This window comes from Octopus sinensis, linkage group LG17 (genome assembly GCF_006345805.1).
Source record: "Octopus sinensis linkage group LG17, ASM634580v1, whole genome shotgun sequence".
In the NCBI taxonomy this organism is placed as follows: domain Eukaryota; kingdom Metazoa; phylum Mollusca; class Cephalopoda; order Octopoda; family Octopodidae; genus Octopus; species Octopus sinensis.
In genome coordinates this window covers 17,914,018-17,941,494 of record NC_043013.1, presented here as the reverse complement: position 1 = coordinate 17,941,494, position 27,477 = coordinate 17,914,018, and the positions used below count along the sequence as shown (strand labels likewise).

The following is a 27,477-nucleotide window of genomic DNA, read 5'->3' as shown; positions in this document are numbered from 1 at the left end:
CTTTCTACTGTCTTTTTACTATTTCTTTCTGGTCCCTTTCTTTCTACCCTTGTCTGCTACTTCATGAGTTCTGTTTTATATCCTTCTTAATGTTGTGGTTCCATTTTGGTCCCTATTATATTTACTGTTTTTCTAGGTTCTGGTATTCTGTGGTTATTTACAGGATTATCTCTAATATTAATAACACTCCCTGGGTATTAAGCCTTCTCTGTCCTATTCTGTACATATACTATTCTATCCTTATGTCCTGCCCTAGCTAGTGCTGCGATGTGATATTCAGCATGCATGTTGAATATCCATTTGTCCACGGATAGCCTGGATATTCTATTATACATGCTTCTCAGGAAGCTTCATAGTATATGTTCTGGATGGTTAGATCTGTGGTTCACATATTTTAAGTTTTTGTTTGGCTTATGGAACAGTTTGAACTTTCCATCGTTGAGGCTAAGCTTTATGTCCAGGAATTTTACAACTCTGATTTTTTTCCTGTTTCTATTTCTTATCCAAAATTCTTAAAAAGTTCTGTCTTACATCTTTCTATTTCTACATTACTACTTTTTTGTACTGTAAATAATGTCGTCACTATATAAACCCCACCCACCCACTGAGTTCAGGAACCAAGAATTAATTTGCAATATAAGTATATTCTTACTATATCTGTTACTTGTACTGAGTTGCAAGACCCCGTTTTTATATCAATTGAATCTTTCCTGTCTGACTGGGTCCAAAGTTTACCTCCCTATTCTATTATAGTACTCCTAGCCACTAAAATTATATCTATTTCATCTCAAGAATTCACATGTCAAACTGCCAAACAGTGGAAGATAAACAAATGTCACTGCTGCTCAAGCAGTGTCAAAGACAGTAAAGACACCCATATATGCAAAGTGTCATGCAGTGAGACTGATTTTGAAACTGTGGTTGGAAAGTAAAATTTTGAACCACATAGCTATGCCTGCGCGTATTACAAAAATAATACTTAAAGGTGATTATAGGCTCAGATGATTCTTCCTCATAAGATTTCTTATGAGCACCTGAGAACCAGATTAAGGCCAACAATGGTACCCAACCAACCCTTCTGTTAAAAAACAAGTGCTAAATGTGAAATAATAGATTAAGGATTCGATTTTTTTCCATGTCAGATTGCACATCATCATCCTTTTACATCCACTTTGCATGCTGGCATGGCTTGGGTGAGTTGTCAGCTCCTATTTGGAGGTACTATCCTCATAGTTTGGGGACCATGCCTCACTTGTACGTTTCATTTGACGTGGTTTCTATGGCTGGGTGCCCTTCCTGACCACAACCATATTGCAGAGTATTCAGGCTACATTTTACCATGACACCAGCACTAAAGAACTTGTCGTGTCCTTAGCAAAATTAAAATATCCTCCCTTTCATTCACCAAAAACTTTACAAGGTGTACAGGACTACCTTTTACCATGACACTAGCACTTGAGAGGTTGTTTAGTCCTTGTAAGACAAAAGTTTTCTCTTCTCCAGGTTTCCCTGTTCCTTCAGTGCAAATGCAACTGTGAGGGTGAACTAAAGGAGGAATATGGGTATGTTGACAAAGCAAATAGGGTAGTAGGGGAGATAGTAATGGAAGAGAGACAGTGGTAGGCAGCTACTTGTTAATGGGAGACTGGGTGGGTGATTAAATGAAGTGGGTTAAAGTGATGCAAGCCAATGGGTCAAACACATTGAGGCAGATTTTCTACCGCCAGATGCACTTTATGTTGCCATTCCTCCACTTTTTCTATGCAAAGTAATATTCTCCTAATCCTTTGAACAGGAACAGCACAATGACCAGACATGTTTTCACAGAAGATTGGAAATAAACATTGCTTGTGTAACAATGTTTGTTTACAACTACCAGGAAATGTCAGTGAGATAGAAACACACACAAACATATTTCTGTTATAGTTTCCATCTCTCAATTCCACTCACAAAGCTTTGGTTGGCCCAGAGCTATAACGGAAGACCATTGCACAATATGCTTCAAAGTGGGAGTGAACCTGAAAACACATGGTTGGGAATGAAACTCTTCAACCACACAGCCATGCCTGTGCCTCTAACAGAGTGAACTGGTGCAAATGTTATATCATCAGCATCATCATCATTATTATTTAATGTCTGTTTTCCATGCTGCCATGGGTTGGATGGTTTGTCAGGAGCTAACAAGGCCAGGAATCACACTAGGTTCCATTATATGTCTTGGCATGCTTTCTACAGCTGGATGTCCTTCTTAATGCTATATATATATATATATATATATATGTTGGCCTGCTTGCTGAGCCAGGGGGGGTGGCGTCATTTGAAGGCTAAAACAGTGTGAAGTGCATTGTGACCAGCAATGTGTAGCAACATCTGATAGCCTGGTCAATCACGGTGATATATATATGGTTTCTTTACAAACTGACCAACATATAGATCATACAGATCTTTCTTTGAACATCTGAAAAGTATAACACATTGGTGCCAAAAAACAGAATATTTACCAAATTTATTTTTGCTCTGTTTTTCATTATGCATTTCTCAGAAGACTTGATCTGATTTGAACATTGAGAAATTTACAAGACCTAGATACAAGCATGGTTGTACGTTTAAGAGATTTACTTCCCAAACACATGATTTCGGGTTGAGTTTGGCTGCTTTGGGTAAATGTCTTCTACAGAAGTCACGGAAGTTAAAACCATGTGAGCATGTTTCAATGACAGAAAATAAAAGGACCCCATAGTGTGTGTGTGTGTGTTTGTGTTTGTGTGTCCTTGTTTTGACATCAAATAATACTTGTAAATGAGTGTTACTGCCATAAAACTGTTTTGCATTTCTAGTGTTCAGTGAAAACATGCCTGGCAATGGGGAAATTTTATCTTACTTGGAAACAGGTGAGGGTTGATGATAGGAAAGGCATCAAGCTGTAGAAAAATTTGCCTTAATAAACATCATCTGACACATGCAAGCTTGGAGAACTGGACATTAAAACAATGATGATTGTTCTGATTTATGCTGCCCGTGTATGAAATACACTCAATACAAAAGTGCCGGCATTAAGAAGGGCATTAACTACAGATACTGGAACTTGTCAGATCCTCAGAGACTGTCCAATTTGAAGCAGCATTGGAAACAGATGCTAAATGATGGCGATGATGATATACAAAGGCATGGCTATATGTTTGAAAAGTTCACTTCCCAACCACATGGTTTTGGGTTCAATCCCACTACACAGCACCATGAGAGTCTTTTAGTAGTCTTGCGCTGAGCAAAACCTTGTGGAGTAGATTTGGTAAATAGAAACTGAAAGAAGATATATATATATATATATATATATATATATATATATAAAGTTGAAATTTATAGAAAAACAAAGATGAAGACAGATGTATGAACAACAAGCAAGTGTATTAGTTTGACACTCAGGAAAATGAAAAAGTTTTTTATGTTTTGAGCCTATGCTCTTCAACAGAAAGGAATAAGAGAAAATAAACAGAGAGAAAAAACTTGTAGATTTCAGTGGTCCAGCATGGCGAATATATAAATACACACACACACACATATATATATATATATATATATATATATCATCATCATTGTCTTAACATCCATTTTTCTTTGTTCACATAGGGTGGATGGAATTTGTTGAGGCAGATTTTCTATGACCATTATACCATTCCTGTCACCAACATTCAGCTGTTTGCCTGGTGATATTTCCCATGACCAGACATGTTTTCATGGAAGATTGGAGATGAGGGATGTTGCTTTCAAGACAGTGACACTCATTTATAACTATCATGCATACAACGGGCTTCATTCAGTTTCTGTCTTCCAAATCCGTTCACAAGGCTCCATCTGCAACCACTTGTACGAAATTGAGGTGGTCTGTATTGTTCATAGTTTCTCCTCTCAACAAAGTCTGAGCACCAATGGCAGCTCATAGAATAAATTAGTGGGGGGGGGGGGGTTGCTTCAGAAAATTCTTTAGCCATCGTATTAATATTGTGTAAAAGGAAACAAACATATAAAAAGAATATTTATACATAAACTCGATCGGCTCATGTTTTAGCCACTGCCAGGCTGTGTGTTTAATTTGTTCACTGAACACTGCTGCGAATTCCCCCTTGTTTTTCAAAAATTCTCCCTAAATCACAAAATAAGGGGGGAAAATCTGCCCTAATTTTCAAATCCTGGCAGCAATACTGAAGCTGGGAGCAGGATAATAATCTAATCTTACACTTTATCACATTCAAGAATATAAACACGTTTTTAAGCATAACACACGTGGAGTCAAAAAGAAACACTACCTTTCACCGACAGTGCTGTCTCTCCCTAGCATGAAGCCTCCTATCTCGGACATGTGAGCATGCACACAACAGCCAAACACCGCATTGCTGAAACTGTGAAGCGTACAGTTTTATACAAGGATTTTTGTATTTTTTCATAAAGTAGGGTATAGCTACTGACATTAAGCTTAAGGATTATATAACATACATGTATAAAGAAAGAATTAAAGGAAAAAAAAACTCATTGTATTGAATGTCGTCGATAATATCGAGTGGAAATAGGGGGTGCTGCAGTTCTGCAGTGCCTATATATACGAACCGCTACTGCTGAGCACCGAGTATCTTCGATACCATGTTGAATAAGTGATCTCTGACTTGAAACAAGGGAAGAGATACGGTACTACTTAAGAAGAGTGGTCTCGGTGCGCGCACTCGCGCATCCGCGCTAGCTAGTCTTGACTAGTCTATCCTTACTTTGTGTTTTATTTACTTTGTTTAAAAAAATTATTTACTTTGTGTTTTATTTACTTTGCTAGGTAGTAATTGTAGGATCGACTAGTCACGACTAGCTAACGCGGATTCAGGAGTACGCGCACCGGGCCCTCTCTTCTTAATTAGTACCAGAGATACAATGTCTCGAAGTATCAACTAACCCATAACAGCATGGGAAAACGAACCTAAAACAAACGAACACACACACACACACAAGGTCGACAATTCCGTTAAAATTAAGTCATGATACTAAAACTGTCCATTAACAATGATTATAATAATTTCTGAAGAAAAAGTAATAACATTATTTCTGTTACTAATTGGGCTGCTTTCTATTTGCTTAATAATATAACAAACCTATTACTTTGAGCGAGAGGTGACCTTGTTTAAGTTTTGTGGTCAAAACTCGAGTGCCACTCTTAGTCATGCAATCTGCCAGATTGTTTTGTTTAATCCAGGTTAGTATTGAGTGTATGATCAAAATCATTCCAACACTGATCATTTCGCCAATTATTCAAAGACAGTGTATCTAGGCCCATGTTTCAGCCTTCCCTTTTTAATATAGTTGAATGCTACGTAAAGGAAATTTGGCTGCTATTTCTAATAGATCGATTGACAGCATAAGAGGCTACTTCCCTGGCTTGACTTGTTATCTTATTCCTGTCTACCTTTGATGACAGATAATAAAAACAGTTAAGACCACACCTGTGGCTTGTACGCATGCGCCCAGGTGTGTACTTGAACGATTGGAATGTTTAGTTGAACCTCTCATTAATTGATTAAACTTAACTTTTGATCTAATTATTTCCCCCCGCAAGGTAAGGAATCATATAATTTAATATAGTCCTACTAATGTTTACTCAACATGTGTTTAATGTAACAAATATGAACATACATATATATATATATATATATATATATAGAGAGAGAGAGAGAGAGCTATATCTTAAATTTAAATAGTATACATCGTTCATATAACTATATTTTTTTTATATATTTCAATTTCTATGACTTGAATTTGGACATTCCGTTTTAAATAAAATAGTTAAAACTTACAATTACTCGTTAACTTTTAAATTTTCAACCCAAACATTTCTTTTATCCCCCCCTCATATAAATATATATATATATATATATATATATATATATACACACACACATATATTTATTTATATATATATATATATATATATATATATATATATATATATATATATATATATATGATTGGGGTTTAAATTTAAGCAGGTTTAAGAATAATAATCTAACATTTACTAAAGGAGTGACTCAATAGTGTGAAACAAATCGTCAAATTTATTGTAAAAATTTGTGCTCAGTATAAGTTTCACGCACTTCCGATTTCCTTAATACATCCCACCTGTTACTAATGTTATTTTTATTGAGAAAGCGTGTGTTTCTCATATTTGCAGGGGATCTGCAAGAATTGTAAAAAGATGGGGTGAAAAGACGAATTGTTATTCTTATGAAAAATTGATATAGTTTTTGACTTTTTAAACTATGCTAAAGAAAGGTTATATATATATGCAAACTATTTCGTTTTCTCATTAGTAAAGAATGGAGTTGGGCTGGATTTTTAGGTGAGGTGGGGGGTACCTTGTATTTGTCAGGTCAAACACCTACAAATTTAACTGATACCCGTTTAACAAATACAGAAATAAAAAAAAGGACAATATTAGTTATGTACACAGTTACCTATTTCTTGTTTGATCTTCTTTTTATTTCCTTATTAAAGAAATACAATTTATAATTCTTCATGTCTTCTAAGCAAAACGATAAAAAAATGGTTAGCTTTTAGAAATAACCATGGGTTACTGAAGGTGCACCTGAGTACCAGTAATATATTTAACCTAATTTAGCCTTACTCTTTCTCCATTGTGGAAAATAATTATTGCAGGGAATTTGTAGAATTAGAAGAGCATCGTATAAAATGTATTCCTCAAGTTATTTATGTTTCTTTTAGAAGTCGACTGAGCCATTTCATCTTTTTGTGGTTGACGTGATATAATCCTACTCGAGTACTAGAATTGCTCAGGTTTTGTGCCTATCTGAGAAATTATTGTCATAAAAATTTTTATTGCTATTTCCGCCAATGGTGTTTGAAAAAACATGAATTTTAAAATGCGTCTGCTCTCCAGGCCAACTTGTTGCTTTTTCATTAGCTCTTGGTTAACGTATCGTCTCTCAAACCTTAATTAAGAACTTTTAAACTCAGACAAAAACGTTTGATTCTGAGCTGCACTTCCCTCTATTTATATATACTTCAGAATTGTTTACCAGTACACACAATATTGTTGTTGTTTAGATGATATCTGCTTCCTTTTACTTAACAATTAAAGAATATATGAGATTATATATTAAAGAAGAATAAGTGAGACTATTTATTCCCAAGACTAAGGCGACCAGTCATTAAATGGCTATAGAATATAATGTTGTTTTTTTAATTAATTTTAAATATATATACCCATGAAGAAAATGGTGACATTTGAAACACAGTGTGTGTAATACGATCCTCTAACACAATCCAGTTTATCTTGAATTTTGAAACCAAGTAATTACCTTCGAAGAAATGCAGTTGTTAATTAAATTACGTCTTGTATAAGAAAGTAAATGAAGCTTAAAGCGCTCGTTTTAAATTAAATATTTAATTATAATCTTTGAGTCGTTTGGTTGCTTTTGTTTACATTATAAATTGTTTCCTTATTTCTAGTTTGATATTAGTGAAAATGGACCTTGACTTTGAAACTATTGAGATGGAATGTGTGGGTAAACGGTTTACTATAGTTTGAAGCATTATTATTATTTTGGTGGGAGGATTAAGGACTAATGGGTGGTATGATTTAAATTTGGCTGCTATGCCTAACACGTAAAGGGTTTTCTAGAATATATTTAGGGTTGCCCAATGTGTTATTTCTTTTTAAAATACTTGTTTGGTTTCTGGTTGTGAGGGGCAATTTCAGAGGGATTAGATTATTTCTGTGTGTTCCAGTGACCACATTTGGCTCCAAAACAGAATTTAAATTTGAGAAGGAAGGATTTTATACTAAAACCTGACTAGTGGGATGGGCCATGTTTGTAAATACTATAGTTTTGGGGGTTTTATTTTCGTAAATTTTCCGTTGAAATTAAGACCTTAGGGTCTGACTTCTGCCTATTTAGTCACGATTTTAAGGTTTATATCGGGGTCTCGGCATTAGTGTCTAACTTCCTATCCACGATTTTAGGATCTAACTTTCTGGTCACAATTTAAGGGTTTCACTCTTGCTCACGACTTAGGGTTTAACTGCTTGTGAACATCTTTAAGGTTCACCTTTCTCATATCATGCTCTCTTGTTTTAAGTAAAAAAAAAAATGGTAAGGCACATTTTGTCATGTAGACTAAAATAAATAATGATGGAACTGTAATGGTTGGAATACCATTGATACTAGGTGTGTTGCATGAGAGCTGACCTAGAGCTACAAAAACAACACTATGACATTATAACTTAGGGGTCCACCTCTCTTGCCATGACTACTGCCACACATTACACTTTGTTGGTTAAATTGTAATTTAAAATGAAAGAATAAAAACATTCTTAGTTTCACCCAGATATTTCTCTCTAATTTCAGATAAACTTTGAACATCACCTGAAAAGTCACAGAACTTCTGGAGATGTATTCTGACAAAGGTTCATCCAAAGCCATTGAGGCTGGTGAATACGAGATGGACCGCAAAAATTGGTCTTCTCAACTGAGCGTGGCTACCACTGGTAGTCGGCACAGCCTCCACTCAGTGTACACTATACATTCTTCCTATGTCTTACCAATTCTGACAGAAACACCAGACCCTCTTAAGAAGCCACCTGACTATTTAGGTTTCTCGATCTGCTCCATTTTCTGCAATCCACTCTTTGGTATATTTGCAATATTGCTGTCAGGTAAGTTATATTAATCATTTACTTCACACCTTCTAGAAGTGGGGGAGGGGTTCTAAAACAATCCTCACTGCTTTCTTTGCTCATCTCTACCACATTCTCTCTACAAATAAATTTCTGATAACAATGAATGCAGGAATGTCTATGTAGTGATGAAGCTGTTTTGAAACCATGTAGTTTCTCTGCCATAACCTTCTGTTCGTTAATGCTTTGTGAGTGAAATTTGGTAGAATAGATGTGTGTGTGCATGTTTCTGTCATCATCATGACAGGTAACAGAAACTATCTACAACTTCAAGAGAGCCTCCTGGGCATTTGAGAGAATCTAAGTCCCGTGTACTCTTAGTGCTTTTCTGTTCCTGCACATTTGTCACATACAAAGATTATCTGTTAATCTACCTGGGATTCCACTGCACCTCTTATGAGTCCATAGTTTACACTGGGTGCAGCGAATGGAATTTCTTCCAACTCCTTTGCTACATATTGAGCAAGGCCATTTACCTGATGGGAAGAAAGTTTTATCTTCTTTCTTACTAACAACCACTTTTGTCTTAGCTAGGTTAACTTTAAGGCCCTTTGATTCCAGGTTTTGTTTCCATACCTGGAATTTCTTCTCCTATTGTGCTAAAAATTCTGTGATAAGAGCCAGGTTCTCAGCATATAGCAGTTCCCACAAGCACCCAGTTTTGAATTCCTCTGTTGTGGCCTGGAGGACTATAATGACTGAGTGGTTTGAGAACTGAGCCCTGGTGAACCCCTACCTGAATGCTAAATTCATCACTGTATTCATGGTTGACAGCACCACTATACATGGCTTGGGCAGCTCTAACAAGCCACTCCTCTACTCCTAACTTCCTTAGAGACCACCCTATAACAGAGCGGGGAACTCTGTGAAAGCTTTCTCCAGGTCGACGAAGGCTAAGTACAATGGCTTATTTTTGACCAAGTACTTTTCCTGCAGCTGTCTCACTAGGAATATAGCATCTGTGGTACTCTTCCCAGATACAAAACCAAACTGAATCTCATCTAGTTTAATTCTATTTCTAATCAATTGAGCTTTAACCCTCTCAGTAATTTTCATGACTTGGTCTAGTAGTTTAATACCTCTGTAGTTGTTTTCACCTAAGGCATCGCCTTTACCCTTGTAGCAGCTAACTATAATGCTACTACACCAGTCATTGGGGATGATGCCTTCCTATATAACCTGATTAACTTTACAGGTGACTAAGCTGTATCCTACGTCACCAGAAATTTTAATCATCTCAGCAGTGATTCCTGATGGCCCAGGAATCACTTCATGTCCTTAATTGCCTTATCTATTATGCTGCTATCAACTCTGATGGCTGGTCCCTCAATTGGTTCAATATTTGGTAAATTCTCCTTCTCCCATCCATTTTCCACGTTTAGTAACCTTTCATAGTGACACTTTCATGCATCTTTCTTCTCTGAGTTACTAAGCGCAAGCATTCCATTATCCATTCGCACACATTTCTCACCTACCACATCTCTATTTTCTCTGATACACTGTTTTGCAATCCTCAACACCTCACACCTCTGATCCTCACGTTGTAGGACATTTGCAAATCTCTTACCTTCAGCTACTCCTTTTGCTATGTATACCTGACACTTAATTGCCCATTTAGTTACCTGATATAATTCTCTGCTTCCACCATTTTCCCAGTCTTTCCAGGCCTGTCATTTTGCTTTTATAGCACTGTCAACCTCCTTGCTCCACCACCATGTCACCCTTGGTCTAGCTGGGACTCTGCACCAACCACAGATTTCATCTGTAGCCCCCAGTAGATTGTCCCATAGGAACTTTCAGTTGTCCTCTAAGCTATATGTTCCCAACTCTTCCTCTCTTTCATCAGAAGCTTCCATTAGTAAATCTCTAAATTTTTCTGTTTGCTGGGTCTTTGAGCTTCCATAGTCTTCTTTTCCAGATTGGTTTATTTCTCTGAGTCTTTCTAGCTGTAATTTGAAGTCACTAACTAGTAACCTATGTTAGGTTGTACACTTCTCACCTGGGAAAGACTTTGCATTTTTAAGCATCCATCTGTCTTGTTGCCTGGCAAGAAAGTAGTCAATCTATCTTATGTGCTCAGCAGACTGATGATTAGGTGGACAGCAGGTTTTTTGAAGTTAGTGTTGCAGATCATGAGATCATTTGCATCACAGAACTCCAGCAGTCTTGTTCCCTCCTCATTTCTAGGTCCAAAACCATAGCCACCATGCACTCCCTGGAATCCATGGACGTGCTGTCCAACATGTCCATTGAAGTCACCAGCCACAATAACAAAGTCTCCGTCATTTGTCATTGAGGTGGTCTGCAAAAGGATCTCATAGAATTGGTCCTACTGCTCATCAATCAGCCCAGACTGAGGAGCATAAGCAGAGATAAATGTAACTTTTAATTTGCTTATAAGTCTCATCTTAATTACTTTATCATGTATTCTGACTACCTTAATTCGTTATCTACCCACTTTTCTGCTAACAGTATGCCTACTCCACCCATTTCATCATTCTTGCTGACCCAAGAGAATTTCAGTCTCTGTCTCTTACCTACGAGGAATCTTGCTGAGGCTCCCCACCATCTTACTTCTTGTACACTACATACATCAAAATAGCGTTGCTCTAACATTTCAACAATCTCTCCAGGTTCGGAAGAAAAGCCATCGTATTTAATAATACTTATTATGGATAAAATATAAATGTTTTTCTAAAGTTGTCTTTCGTTTTTGTTCTCAGAAAAATCCCGAGCATATTTCCACAGGTGTAAATACAGGAAGGCAGCATTGTGTGGCACCTACGCCTATGGAGTGGCCCTTAGCGGATTAATATGTACAACTATTTTGCTGCTTCTGATTGCGGCACTGTTAATCTGGAGTACCGTACCTTATGTTGATTAAGATGAATCTCTTGTGGAACTAGGACAGAAAGAAAGAGAAGACCTTCCCCTATTCCCTTCCTCATGAACAATACATATCTATATACATTCAAGCGTGTGTGTATGCATGCGTATATACACAGGAAAAAGTAGCCTAGTTATACATATGTATATATAACTCATTAAACCTGAGACTTCATTCAATTTGTAGTAATGATAGAGTAATGGCTTAGCATCAAAGAAATAATGTGTGTGTGTATGTGTGTATTATTATTATAAGAATTTTTATTAGAAACATCAAATGATACGAAAGAATTGTTTTCACAGTAGAACTCAAAGTAGACAAAGCTATAGAATATATATATATATATATATATATATATTTTACTGCTGTGTCCTTTAGAGTGTGGTTCTTTCTTGGATATATGATCTACTGATGAGATATATATATATTTATTTATATATGCCTTATTCACGCACATACACACTTCCTATTTACTTGATATATCTGCTTGTTTATAATGTTATTTTTATTTAGCAGGTGTGTTTGTGTGTGTGTGTGTGTGTGTGTGTGTATATATATATATATATATATATATATATATATATATATATATATATATATGTATATATACATACATACATATACACATACATACATATACACACACACATATATCATATACACACACACACACACACACACACACTATGTACCCTGCACTAAAAGAATTCCACTGACAAGTTTCCTAAATGGAATTAAGACCAGGTATTGCAATCAATTCATCAAACGTAACCAGCCGTTACAGTGTAGCTTCTTCCTCTTCTCTTTTCTGTCCTCCAAATCTTACCTCAAATCTGGTTCTGATGACATTGAAATCATATTCATTGACATTACCTAAATGTTGACATTTTTACATTAGAAATATTTTAATTTAATTAAAAATAGTAATTTTTGTTTTTATTTTTTTACTATTCTAATTATGATAATTACAAACATTAATAATATACTAAATTCTTTTGTGAAGTAAAATTATATTTTTATTATTAAATTTTGAAACATTCCAGTTTGTGTTATAAACTTTCCTATAAGACACTTTGTAATTTTTCATCATCATCATCATCATCATCAGCCAGGTCAGCTTCAAATACCCTAATGTCTTCAGAAATAAATTATATTTCAATAAGACAAAAGGTAGAATACCTTGGGTCATAAGTTTACTTGATCAGGGTTGACCTGAGCTAAACGACAAAACTGCACTTTTTTCTTTGTTTTTTCTTTTTCTTTTTGTGATGGTCACCAAATAAACTTGATTAAATCAAATCATTAAATACTGTATCATCAATATTTGGCACCAATGATTTAGAATGTTCCTGTTGGAATGTCAGTACCAAAATCCTGATTATACCCTGTTGACATGACATGATGGGTCTGTCTAACAGGACATCTACATGATGTATAAACAACATATACATACATATATATACACACTAACCACCACAGACACATCTATCTATCTCTTTTACTTGTTTCAGTCATTTGACTGTGGCCATGCTGGAACACCACATTTAGTCAAGCAAGTCGATCCCAGAACTTATTCTTTGTAAGCCCAGTACTTATTCTATCGGTCTCTTTTGCCGAACCACTAAGTTACAAGGACGTAAACACACCAGCATCAGCTGTCAAGCGATGTTGGGGGACAAACACACACACATACATATATATGATGGGCTTCTTCCAGTTTCCATCTACCGTATCCACTCACAAGGCTTTGGTTGGCCCGAGACTATAGTAGCAGACACTTGCCCAAGGTGCTATGCTATCTATCTACCTATCTATCTGTCTGTCTGTCTGTATATATATATATATATATATATATAGTTGGTGTCAGGAAGGGCATCCAGCCATAGAAACATGCCAAATGAGATTGGGGTCTGGTGCAGCCCTTCAGCTTGCCAGCCCTGGTCAAACCATCCAACCCATGCCAGCATGGACAATGGATGTTAAATGATGATGATATATGTATATATATATATATATATATATATATATATATATCATCATCATTTAACATGATGCTTAAGGGTACAATTTACTACTAGTCTGAGAACTGAACCTATGAGCTGACAATCATAAATTCAGTTGCCTAATCATTTCACTGTGTACCTCCACTCTTTCTATACATTTCTCTGTGTGTGTGTGTATGTGTGCATTCATTCATACACACACACACACACACACACATATATACATACAATACACATACATACATTCATACAATCATGTGTGCTCATAACCTTATATGCATACCAAAAAAGATGATGAGATGAAGGCTCCCAAAGAGGCTGGTGTGGGTTGATGATAATTGAACATAGAAAGGGTGAACACATAGTTCTATAGGGGTCAGGATATGTTCATTGGTTCCTGTAAGGTATGATACCTAAAAAGATGGTAAATTACACACAAATGTTAGGCTGTACAAACAGGAGAAAGAAAACCCAGTTCACATATTAATACAGTTAATTAATTAAGAAACAGCTGATGATTCGCTATCACTACTCTCATTTTTAATTATTTATGGTAAAAAAAAATATTAAAAAGATATATTATTCAAATTTTTCCTGTAGAAATAAATAACCAATTAAAAATTTTTTTAATCACAAAAAAATAAAAACCCCAAAAGCTATACATATAAATAATTGAAAAGTGTTTTAAAAATATATCCAAACAAATTTCTTTCCATGTCATATAAATTGATGGAATTTTAAAAGTGAGTCAAAGCAAGATGATATTGTTTGAAACCCCAAGACATTTATATTTCACTTATTTTTCTATATAACAATAGTTTTTATCTCTTTGTATTTTTATACTTTTAGTTGAGTTTTTTCATGTATCTATCAAGTCATTTATATAAAGGAGAATCTTGTCAATAAAAAGATTAATATTTTTAAATCCTAATTGGTTTTGTTTTTAATGCTTATGTTAGCATATTAATTTTGAAAACAATGAAAAATTTAATAAACCAACTTTGTCATTATTAAACTGGTGTTTGGGACATAAATAAGCATGAAACTTTGGTAGAAGGTTTTAACTTAAACACTTTAAAACACAAAGTTGGTGTCTTACAACCAGAAGCAGTTTCAGGTGAGTTAGCACCAAGAGTTAAACTCTGATTTTTCCATTAATGTTGTGTATCTCTGGGTCAGCCCTGAACTAGCAGACCTATGATCACCAGTCTTCCAGTGCCATTTTCACAGCCATAATGTATCTACAACCACATTACACAATATGTCTTTTTTCTTTCTCAATATGACTGTAAAATTTAGCTTGAGGAAAATTTAATTGATATACTGGGTTGGCAACTAAGTTTCCGCCATTTTTTTTAAATTTTGGAATCTATTTTTTTCAAGAATCTATTTTTGAATCATTTTGAATCTTTTTTTTTTTACTAGTTAATTTTTGTTTATTTTCAGATCATTAAAATGGAATGTCACCTCTTTCTTTTCGCTTTTAATCAAGGTTCTAAGGCCGCAAAAGCTGCTTGCAACATTTGTGCTGTGTATGGAGAGGGTGCCATAGCTGAAAGAACCGCTCGTGATTGGTATGCCAAGTTCAAAAATGGTAATTTTTACCTCAAAGACGCAGTTGAGTTCGATGAAGAGCGATTACACCAACTTTTGCATGAAAATTCTCATCAAACGACAAGGGAACTGGCAGAGAAAATGGAATGCTCCCACACTGGTTCAGAATTATTGAGCATGGGTTCCGCATGCTTTAAGTGACAACAAAAATCAACGAGCCACAATCTCCACTGGTTTGATTGCTCATCACTGCTCAGCTCATGGACACAAGGTCGATTTGCTCGATTAAAGGCGGTGCTCTAGCATGGCTGCAGTCAAATGACTGAAACAAAAGAGTAAAAGAGATTTTTTATGGATAATGCTATCAGGGCATACAAAATGAAGAGATGGTCATGGCAAGATTTTCTTTGCTTATTGGTTTAGTTTATCAAGATTTTCTTTGCTTATTGGTTTAGTTTATCAGGATTGATATTATCAGGATTGATATTAGCTAATATTTTTGATGATGTTTCAATTTTTCCAAGTCCATTTGTGGGCTGGAACTTCCTACCAATTTTCAGGAATTTAACCATTTTCGAAACAATTCTTTTGTCATAGATGAAATATTAATTCTTTAAAACTTTCTTAATGGTTTTTAACTGAAATGATAGGAAGTACCATATTCCTTGAGATGGGAACAGATCATATGAGGGAGCTTCTATATAATGACTTAATCTATTTGAAATAGCAGCTAAATCTCCCTGAAATCACACCCTTCTTAAAAATAGGATACACAGGACATTGTGGTCTTAAATATAAAAACAGATTGAGCAATCATAGTTGGAATATCTTTGGTCATAGGTCTGCTCATTCAGGGCAAATAAATGGTTCTTTTAGTTTAGAAGAATAATGGGATTTAAAAAAAAATCAAAGTTAATTGTATTTCACTAAGACTTTTATGGTGGATAAAATTTATATTATAATACAAAATAGATGCCAGTGAGGTTAGTTATCTCCCTTCTGGTATACTCCTTTTTCAATCCACACCACTTGTAAAATATACAATAATAATCAAATTTTTATTTCATAAAATAAAGCCAGCTGAGGCTTTCATATTGAAGATGAAATCATTTTCACAATATACAAAAAGGAATTATAATGTTGCTATGAAATATTCTGTAAAAAAAAAGAAACGCTTGAATCTCATCACTTATCATTGTTTTAATATTTGCTTTTCCGCATTCACATGGGCAGGCAGAATTTGAGGTAGATTTTTTGCAGCCTGATGCCCTTTCTGTCACCAAACCACACCAACTTCCCAGCAAGGTAATATTTCTCCATTGCTAGTTATGTTTTTACAAGAAATTGGAAACGAAGGAGACTACTTTATTTCATAAATTGGCCGTACAGCCTTACAAAGATGTAGCTGCAGGCTGAACAAAGGCACAAATGATAATGGAATGAAAAAAACGAAAAGATGGTTGGTGGGGGAAGCAGACAATGCCCGCTGATTGCTGCTTCCGGAAAATATTGTTCTCTTTTTCTCAACACAAAATTAGGTATTATACCTCTTACCAAAGTTCAAAGAATGGATGCAATCGTCCTTACAAGTTGAGGCGCTGAGCCTCTGACCAAAAATAACAAATTCAAATTTCAAATGAGGCACTAAGGCTTCTTACCTTTCCTTCCCGACCAGGCAATATGTCTCCTGCAGTTCTAAGTTGGGGCTCCAGAAAGCAAAACTGTATTTGTCCTTGGGAAGGGAATCCATCACTCTGAACATATCATCCTCCATTATGACCTCTGCAGTTATCTGTGGAGGCCAATCTGGGTCTTCAGGCCAGGACAGGACCCCCTCCCTCCAGCCCTCTAGCTTCTTCAGAAAACTCTGTACTTCTTTTTTCTTTGATTTTACTTTTACTTTTACTTGACTCTATAGGTCTTCTCAAGTGTAGCATATTGCCCGATGATTCAAGGATACTTTTAAATGGGCTGGTTATGCAACACTGCTATAGGCTACGGCTGTGATCTCACTTTATTTGCCGGGTTTTCTCAATCACAGCATATCTCCAATGGTCTCAGTCTCATCATTGCCTCTGTGAGAGCCAGCATTCAAAGGACGTGCTTCTCCACCTGGGTCTCTCTCTTCCACTGTTAGGGTGTGACACTTCTTCACACAGCTCTCCTCATCCATACACAGCACATGACCATACAAGCGCCAGTCGTCTCACTTGTACATCACATTTGATGCTTTTTATATCCAACATTTCTCTCAGGGTGCTTGCACTCTGTCATGTGTGCACACTGACATTACACAACCAGTGAATCATACTAGCTTCAGATGAGTAACAGTAGAGGTACAGGTGTCAATCCATTACTCCCATTTCTAATGACTCTTGTAACTGGTTAATGAAAACATTATATCATTATAAAGAAACCATTTTCGTCAGATGAATTCACGAACTTCAAAATGATTTAACATAGTTTAGAATCCATGGTGCAAAACATTTACAGTGATTCTGCTACTGTTTCGGTTGACAGTTTTAAACTATGTTAAATCATTTTGAAGTTCATGAATTCATCTGACGAAAACGGTTTCTTTATAAGGATGTAATGCTTTCATTAATCAATTAAAGGCGTCATTAGAAGCAGCCATAATAGATTGACACCTGTACCTCTACTGGTACTCATTTATATTTTATTCACCTGTCTCAGAATCTGCTCTTCATAAATATTATGGACTGTATATTTAATATTATAATGTATATATCTGAATAGCTCAAGAACAGATTTCTTTACTCAGCTGGGTCTAATAGTCTTACATACACTGTATGAATATCATCCAACTAGTACTTATGTGCCAAGTTTGATATTTAACATAATATTGTTGTGTTCTTTATTTATCTAGTTTCAGCTCACAAGCTGTGGCCATGTTGGGGCACCGCCATTTGGTGTTGCAACATGATTTTACTTCATGAATGCTTTTTAGCAATTGCCATTTGGTGCATGAGAGAGTTCGATGCAGCTGCTCTCATCTGCACCTCCTGCCGTAAAGTTGGTTCATCTGGGATACCTGACAAGAAGAGATCCAGTTTCATTTTAAAGACATCTGCATCCACCCCATGCAAGTCTCTTAGGTTCTTTGGGAGGATATTGAAGAGCTATGGGCCTTGGAAGCCCAGGCTATCACAGTATCTTGTCCTACATCTTGATGGCAAATTTGGAGTCCTTGGCACTATGCAGTGGCGCCCAGTTCTGGCATTTGTGTAACTCTCGATGCCAAAGTTTGGGACAAGTCCTTCTAGGATCTTCCAGATGTATATTATGGCATATCTTTCTCGCCTACACTCTAAGGAATAGGGTCTCAATCTCTTGAGTCTTTCCCAATAGCTTATATGCTGCACAGAGGCTATCTTCTTCGTTGGATCGCCTCAAGTTCTGTGATTAACTTGACACTGGATGGTGACCATAGCTGAGAGCAATAGTCAAAGTGGCTTAGGACAAGTGTCCTCCAGAGGACCATCATGGTTTCCTGGTCTCTTGTTTTGAAGGTTCTAAGAATCCATCCGGTCAGCTGCCTACATTTCATTGCCAATTTAGCAACATGCACATGAAAGGTTGCATCATCACTCATGTAAATACCCAGGTCTCGCACTGATTGTGCCTCTGGGATTGCAGTCCCTCCAGGTCCAGTGTATTTATTGGGTATTGCATTTAGTTTTGCGTGCTGATAGCATAGAGCTTGAAACTTTTCAGCATTGAACTGCATGCTATTCTTTTCAGCCCACTTGTATATTTTGTCCAGCTCACATTGCAGGTGCTTAGTGTCTTCAGGGTTCTGTATTGCCAGTGAAACTTTTGTATCATCTGCATAACTTGTGATCGTGGCTGAGGGCATGTCTGGGAGGGCCATTATGAACAGTAGTGGTCCCAAAACAGTGCCCTGCGGAACACCGCTCACTATTTGCGTGTTAGTGGAAGTGGCCCCATTGGCTACTACCACCTGACTTCTATCCTTCAGAAAGTCATGAAGCCACTCTCCCAATTTTCCAACTATGCCAAGATCACGCACTTTATGACATAGCATTCCATGATCGACTTTATCAAAGTGTGTATATTATTCTAAACTAATGAGGTGCCTCAATTTAAGTACCTAATTCAACTGAATCTTCCTTATGTATATAAGGGGGTCTCTACCTTCCTGAACTAGTTTTCCACTATATTTCTTAAAAATTGTGGTAGAGGCTTTGGTTTCAGGACCACTCATGTCTAGAAACTGAGGTTGGAGGTAAGCAAGGGCATGCTCCCTGTAGAAAATCCAGCTCCAAAAAAGCCTCATGATAGCAAGGAGAATGGGCACCAGCCAGCCCAAAGGTTGCTATGGCATTGAGGTAGATCTGGCCACTCCCGTTAACGGGGACAAAATCCGGATTTAAAACACTGGATGATGATGATGATATATATGACAGGATTCTTTCGGTTCCCATCAATCAAATTTACTCACAAGACATTGGTCGGCCTGAAGCCATAGTAGACAACACTTGCCCATGGTGCCACACAGTGGGACTGAACCCAGAACCATGTGGTTGGGAAGCAAACTTCTTACCACACAACCCGCATAAGATACTCTTTTACTTGTTTCAGTCATTTGACTGCGGCCATGCTGGAGCACCGCCTTTAATCGAGCAACTCGACCCAGGGACTTATTCTATCGGTCTCTTTTGCCGAACCGCTAAGTAACGGGGACATAAACACACCAGCATCGGTTGTCAAGCAATGCTAGAGGGACAAACAGACAGAGAAACACACACACGCATATATATATGTACATATATATGACGGGCTTCTTTCAGTTTCCGTCTACCAAATCCACTCACAAGGCTTCGGTCGGCCCGAGGCTATAGTAGAAGACACTTGCCCAAGGTGCCACGCAGTGGGACTGAACCCGGAACCATGTGGTTGGTAAACAAGCTACTTACCACACAGCCACTCCTGCGCCTATGATTTTTTTTAGCTATTTCAATACTTTTGATTTCTACTTCATCTCTCCTCCATTTTCTCATAGCCTAATATTCCAGGAATACAAACTACTGATTATTCAACATAGCCTCATTCTATATATATATGGTTCCCTGGTTAGGGTGATGAATGTGTTTCAGGCCATAACTGAACCTCAGCTGCAAAATGTATTTGAAAAGCTTCAGAATCACATCACCCTTTGTATATACATGGTAGCATCAGACAAGTCAAAATTAAACAATATCAAGAATATATCCATTTAAAAATGAAATAAATCCTTCATCATTTTCAGACTGTTGTCATCAAATATTACGCAACTCAAATATGCGCACATTTCAACCATGCTCAGTGGCTGATTTGCAGTCATCATGGTCAGAGGTTTATGTTCCTATGCTCTGGGTTTAGGTTGGTACAAGACTGCACTGTTTTTTTTTAAAATTTATTGACAAGCCAGATGCTAATGCCACATATTCAAATTGGTGTACAATTTTCTGGATGTCTTCTATAAAATGAACCACTAAGGCAGGCTCAACAGCAGAAAGAAGTTTAAACAATACATTTTGTGACATAAAAGAATTTTTTCATTACTTTTTACTGGTTCCAGTCATTACACAGTGGTCATGTTGGGACAGCACCTTAGAGGCCTTAGTCAGTCAAATCAACCTCAGTACTAATGTTTTAAGCCCAGTATTTATTTTATTACTAATTTTCCAGACCACTGAGTTACAGGGATGTAAAACAATTAACAGAAGTTGCCAAACAGTGTTGTGTAAAAACAAGATACTGACAGACAAACACAGATACACACACAAATATACTGGGCTTCTATACAGTTTCCATCAATCAAATTTACTCAGAAGATATTGGCCTGCTTAGAGTTATAGCAAAAGACAAACCTAAAATTCCACACAGTGGGATTAAATCCAAAACCTGCAACTTCAAAGTGGTCTTTTAAATCTCACAGCTATGCCTGTAAAAAAAAGAAAGCACCACTCCTCCCAAAAAATTCAGATAATTCATAATAAATAATTTAAAGTTTTAATTCCAGTTTTTTAAAGCATAATGAAAACAATAATAATGATAATCACTATTTGTACAAATAATAAAAATTCATGTTTTTTTCTCTTGTTACTAAGAAGCAGGTTCTTTCTTTTGACTATTTGGGAGCGCATCAAATTCATCTAGAAATTTCTCTTGGCGTACGGCTGTCATGGAATAGATATCTTCAATTGGTTAAGGCAAAAAAAAATTATTATTTCTGACTGAGGCACAAGGCTAACAATTTTATGAAGAGGAGGTTAGTTAACTCAATCCAGGTACCCAACTGGTACTTTATTTTATTGACCTTGAAAAAAACCCCACAAAAGACAAAGTTGACATCAGTGGGATTTGAACCCTGAACATGAGCCGGAAGAAATATCACAAGGCAATTTGTGTGACTATCTAACAACTCATGTGAATCCATCACAAGGCCAGCAAATTTGAGAGGAGAGACTTAATTGATATCAGCAGCCCAAGGGGGATGAAACGTGAAGTTGACTGAAGGAGGGATTTGAACCGAGAATGAAGAAAGCTGAAAGAAAAACCACAAATATTTCTTCCAGAACTCTACCAACTCAGCTAACCACCACCTTCCATTCATTTCACTCCCCCTTTTCCATTCTAACATGGATTAAAACTGTTTCTGATTTAGGCACAACGCCAGCAATTTTGGGGAGAGCAGGGTTAGTTGATATGACTGACTTGACCAGTAATTTGCTTTATCAACTCTGGGAGGGTGAAAGGCTAAGATGACCTCAGCAAGATTTGAACTCAAAATGTAAAGAGGTGAAAAATGTATTTTAAGGCATTTTTCTAACAGTTTAATGATTCAACCAATCCACCAACCTGGGTAAGAAATAATAACAACACTAAGGGGAGAGGTTTCAATACTTGACTGGAGCTTTGTTGTATTAGCCCCAGAAGTATAAAAGATAAAGTTGACTTAGACAAGATTTGAACTAATTCCTACAAGCTGTAATGCTATCATTTCCTATCTTAATGCCTATATAAGAATTTCTGGCATTCCCCAACTATATAGTAGGAGAAAACTTTTCTCTCTCTGCATAAAATGTAATCAATGTTGAGCAAATCACTACCACCAAGGAAAACAATCAGTATAAGGACAATGTTTCACCCCTATGACCCAGTACAAAGGCCAGTTCTCACTCCCTTAAGAAACAAATGTCTGTAAATAACCCAGGAACCTTATTCCATCTATCCATTCATCCATCTTCTCCTAGGAAAGTTGTGGAGAGTTCTTGAGTTCCTCCTCCATAGGGTCCTATCAGAAACAACCATCATAAGATTTTCTGGCTGGATTCCCAAGTGCAACCAACTGAGACTATCCAATCATCTTGTCCTTAACCTACACCTAGGTCTTCTGCCAGTTGGCTTGAAGAATCCATCTTGCAATTCTTTCCTGGGACATTCTAATCACATGTCCAAAGTACCACAACCATGACCTCTCAATATGGAGTGGCTTGACCCAGAGAGGCTCCCTAATCTCCAAGCTATGCATCCTGTCAAATAATGTTACTCCAGAGACCCCTCAAAGAAACCCCATTTCAGCTGCTTGCTTCTGTTTATTTGAGTGAAAACACCAGCAATATTATTATTGCTTGTAATCTTGGCTAAGTAGATCTATGGTAGTTAGCTGGTCTGTTGATGGCAACATTAACCCTTTCATTACTATATTTCTGACCAAAATACACCCCTTATGTGTTTCAATTAATTTCTAACATAATCATAAATTTAGTTTGGTTTCATTAAACAACTATAACTTTTTTATTTATCAATATATTAATGGGATTTTTGGAAGATAATTTAATGAAATGTTCTCAACCAATTCTATACTGTAATTTTTGTCACAAAGTGACTCTAATTGCAGGTAGATACAGGTAAATTCAACAAAATATAAAATTATTAAAATTTTGTTCAAACATCGCTATAGAAAATGTGTTATTAGCTAATATTCAATTGGGTATACAACAAAATTTTACGATAGAATTTGTTATTCTGGGTAACTTTCTGATACCCATAATATTTATGGCAAAATAGGCCTTAATTTCATTTAAGGTTGCAGGAAACCACTAACTATCCTTTCTTTCGCTTTGTTTACATTTAGCGTAACGGTTCATTTCCGCCATAATGATTTCAAATAGGCTCATTCGAAAAAGTAAAAAGAAATAGTCTAAGGCTTTACTCTCCTGGGAAAGTCTGTGGCTTGGTCCAGTTTCTTCAGAAAAATCACCGAAAGAAACAGTTTCTAAATTTTCACTCCATTCAGGAGCCAATTCATTTTCTTTATCGCTGTCGGAGCTCTCGGATTCACTGTTTTCACTTTCGGAAAATGAAACATCAGATTCATTATCAAATACCACGTGCTTTTTTTTTTCAGTCATAGAGTTAGATTTATGAAGGTCTTCAGTAGAAAATCCTTCCAATTCTGAATCGCTGCTTGATATAATGAAATTCGTATCCATTTTTTGTCAGAATTACAAATTTTGAAAACACAATAGGAACAAATTTCGGAAAAAAATCTCGGAATTAAAATTACACTTCGATTGTTGTACAAAACTGTAGTTGAACTGTTTACGAAGTATAATATGTGTTTTCACAAATGTACTAAAGAGATTTGCTCTGATATTCTCATTTAATATGAATAGGTAAATACGGGCGGGTTTGGGCAGTTTGATCACATTAACCAAAATTTTTTTCGGGCAGCTTTGGGCGGTTTGGTAATGAAAGGGTTAATCTACAGATCTAGTCTTCTTGATATACAATATCTCTGCTAAATTATGGACCATACTGGACTTTCCTGGTATGTGCAGTGTGGCAGTCAAGGTATGTTGCTATCTCCACTGTATTCTCTACTTTTGTATATCTGTTGATTTGGCTGTTAGCCACAACAGATACAGGCAACATGGATTCATTCAGAGTATGATAGCTGTACTTCTGCATTTATTATTCTTGTGGCATGTACCCTAGCAATGTTTGGGTGTGATAAGGTTATTGACACAAATGCTATTTTGTATGAGCTTTTTGTGGTTGTCTGGAATTAATGAGAAAGATAGCATATTTAGAAGTTTTGTAATGGTGTTCTGGGGTGTAATACAGTGTCTTAATGGAGTGAGAGATATGTTTTGTAGGTGGATGACTGGTAGTGTTGTGAGATATTGAAAATGTACCTGAATGTTCGTCTAAATTAGTATTTTCCAATGTTTTTTGAAACCCAAATCTTTATACCCTTATGTAGTATAGGTAGTAGTAGTAATTTAAAGTTAGTGTACTGCTCATTGCTCCCTTCAAAGCTTCTTAACTCCCTAGGATATCTGTAGTCTAGAATTGGTTGAGAAGTGATGCTGTTAGGATAGAGTTGTACATATGGCTGGGGTGTGACTGAACAAGCCAATGACGGAATATCTGCACAGTTGTTCAACCTGAAATTATTAGAAGCTAAATCCTCCTCAACATCCAATGGTCCCTTTGATGAGCATTATGAGAAGTATTCTGGAACTGAAGGAGCAAATATTGTAATTTTAACTACAGTAATTGTAGTGCTCTGACAGGGAAAGGGCAAGAAATGGCCTTTACACCAGTTATGTGAGAGAAAAGAAAAACAACTTGTCACATTTTGCAAGGAGAGAAGAAAAATGACAAGTGACACTGGAAGGTTAAAAGTAAAGACTGAAGTTTTGTCTCAGGAGGGTCACTATGACCTGAAGTTGATCTGGAGATGAGAAGACAAGTCACTGAAGAAGTCACAAATGGCAACAAAAGGACTTAGGCAAACACATCTTCTGGACTGATTAACTGAATGATTAATTAAACAATTGATTACAATGGTGGGCTGAAAAGTTCATAGGCTGAATATGAATGAGTGATGCTAGAGCTATGAAATCTTGCATGCATTAATTCCAAACTCTTCCTCTTAATAACTTCATTGTTTCCTTCCAGCTAAGCTGACAATTGACTGTTCAAAGCTTTCAAAACTAACTAGAAGTGACTTCTCTTGGAAATCAACAAAATTTGGTATTATCAAGTACCCACACAAAAAGAGTTTAGCCCCAACAACATTCTTGCAGACATGGTTGCTACATTAGGGGATGACACTCTAGCTTTATCAACAGTGCAAAAGTCTGAATTTGGGAGGGGAATGGAAGGGAGAGTCTAAAAGACAACCCAAGGTCTGGATATCCTGTAACTCCCACCACCAAGGAAAATATTGACTGTGTTCACCACATGGTGATAGATGAAAGACAAGAGACTATAAATCAAATAGCCAATGCATTTAGCATATTCTGTGAAAGTGTTGAGAATATTCAGCACAACGAACTTGGCATGATGAAGGTTTCTGCTTGGTGGGTGCCACATCTTTTAACACCTGATCAAAAGCACACCAGGCCGATTACATCTCAGGAAAATCTGACATTGTTCAAGGCAGATCCAGCTGGTTTCCTTGAACATTTCCTAACCCAGGATGAGTGTTGGCTTCGTCACTTTAAGCCAGAGACAATGAGATAATCCATGCAGTGAATACACCCCTTCTCACCTGCTCCAAAGAAGGCCAAGGTCGTTTCATCTGCATGGAAGGTGATGGAATCAGTTTTTTAAGATGCATAAAACACTGTGCGTATTGGGTATCTTCAAAAGGGCCATTCCACCAACGGAGAGTACTATGCCACCTTGCTGAGGCAATCACAAAAGGCTATCAAGACCAAATGCACAGGAAAACTGAGAAAAGGGGTCTTATTTCATCAGGACAACGTTTCAGTACACAAGTCCTTGGTTTCAATAGTTGCTGTGCATAACTGTGGCTTTGAATTAGAGAATGAAAACAACAGCCAGTTGTTGGGAAATTTGAAAAGAAAGGGAGATAATTTCCACAAATTACAACTGCACAGAATTAACATGCCTAAAGGAACCTGATGAGTCTCGTACAGGGAAACAACTATGGATGTATTTTCACCTTACTGAAGCTCATCAGCATAGTGAAGTCTAGTCAAGATCGTTTTACACATACGAATTGTCTACCTTAGACTGAAACCCTACACTGTCAGTACATTTACAGAATATCTAAATACAGTAATTCTTGCACAAAGTAGTGTAATCAAGCGATAAACTGAACAAAAACCGTTAATTTTACACAATCGATGGAATTTTTGACAACCTGTGTGTTTAAACACATACATTATATAAACATCTTTAATGTAGTCATTGATTATGGCCAGTCAGAAAGTTAATGCTTTTGCGTCTATTATGCTCTCAGCAATACAGGCAACGCAATAATGTGGCTGGAGCCACATTATATATATGTCATCATCATCATTTAACGTCCGCTTTCCATGCTAGCATGGGTTGGACGATTTGACTGAGGACTCCATGCTAGTGGAGTGCTAAGAGCACCATCCCAGCATGATTGTTGCCAGGGTCGCTGACTGGATCTCGTGCCAGTGGCACGTAAAAAGCACCATTCGAGTATGATTGTTACCAGCACGTGAAAGACAACATTCGAGCGAGGTCGTTGCCAGTGCCACTGGACTGGCTCCTGTGCAGGTGGCACATAAAAAATACCTTTTGAGTGTGGCCGTTGCCAGTACTGCTTGAATGGCCCTCGTGCTTGTAGCACGTAAAAGCACTCACTACACTCTTGGAGTGGTTGACGTTAGGAAGGACATCCAGCTGTAGAAACTCTGCCAGATCAGATTGGAGCCTGGTGCAGCCATCTGGCTCGCCAGTCCTCACTTAAACCGTCCAACAATGCCAGCATGGAAAGCGGACGTTAAACGATGATGATATTTAATTCGTCTTTCTCATTAGTATTATAGAAAATAAACTATAGTAATCAAAATGTTATTGGAGTTAGCCATAAAAATCAGAAGTATTTTATAAAATAATTTCACCAGTACGATCTAGATTTGAAACAGAGCCGGTGTGATCGGCCACCTAGAAATAGCAACCACACTGACCTAAAATTACGCCCTACCATATTAAATAAGAAAAGAACATATTACATAATGTTGTCCTAGATAATCCCCAACAAAAAGAGGGGCTTTAATTATATATCCGTGAGATATGAGTTGACTTGGAATTCTCACACACATTTTGCTTTTAATTTGTATATGCCCAAGTTATGACAATCATCGTCTCAACAACTGCAGATCGAATATCGATAAAATTTTTATTGAAGAGTATGAACTAAGAAAAAGAGACACGGTGGAGAACCAGTGATGAGGTCCCAAATAACAGTAATATTGCAAAAC

At 36.8% G+C, this 27,477-nt stretch overlaps 2 protein-coding genes across 2 annotated transcripts in view; one reads left to right on the top strand and one right to left on the bottom strand.

Moving 5' to 3' along the window:
• Positions 1–5,441: 5,441 nt before the first annotated feature.
• On the top strand, positions 5,442–11,656 carry LOC115220913. Its single transcript, XM_029791114.2, has 3 exons — positions 5,442–5,593; positions 8,403–8,710; positions 11,455–11,656. The coding sequence occupies exons 2-3, from the start codon at positions 8,446–8,448 to the stop codon at positions 11,613–11,615; spliced, it is 426 nt and encodes a 141-aa protein (XP_029646974.1). The 5' UTR covers positions 5,442–5,593; positions 8,403–8,445; the 3' UTR covers positions 11,616–11,656.
• A 9,565-nt stretch (positions 11,657–21,221) lies between these two features.
• The window catches only part of LOC115220855 (cytochrome c oxidase assembly factor 3, mitochondrial), a 6,921-nt gene continuing 665 nt past the window's right edge, over positions 21,222–27,477 (bottom strand). Inside the window, exon 2 of the mRNA XM_029791032.2 lies at positions 21,222–21,396. Within this exon, the coding sequence (XP_029646892.1) occupies positions 21,305–21,396 (92 nt within the window). The 3' untranslated portion in view covers positions 21,222–21,304. The remainder of the gene's footprint in view (positions 21,397–27,477) is intronic.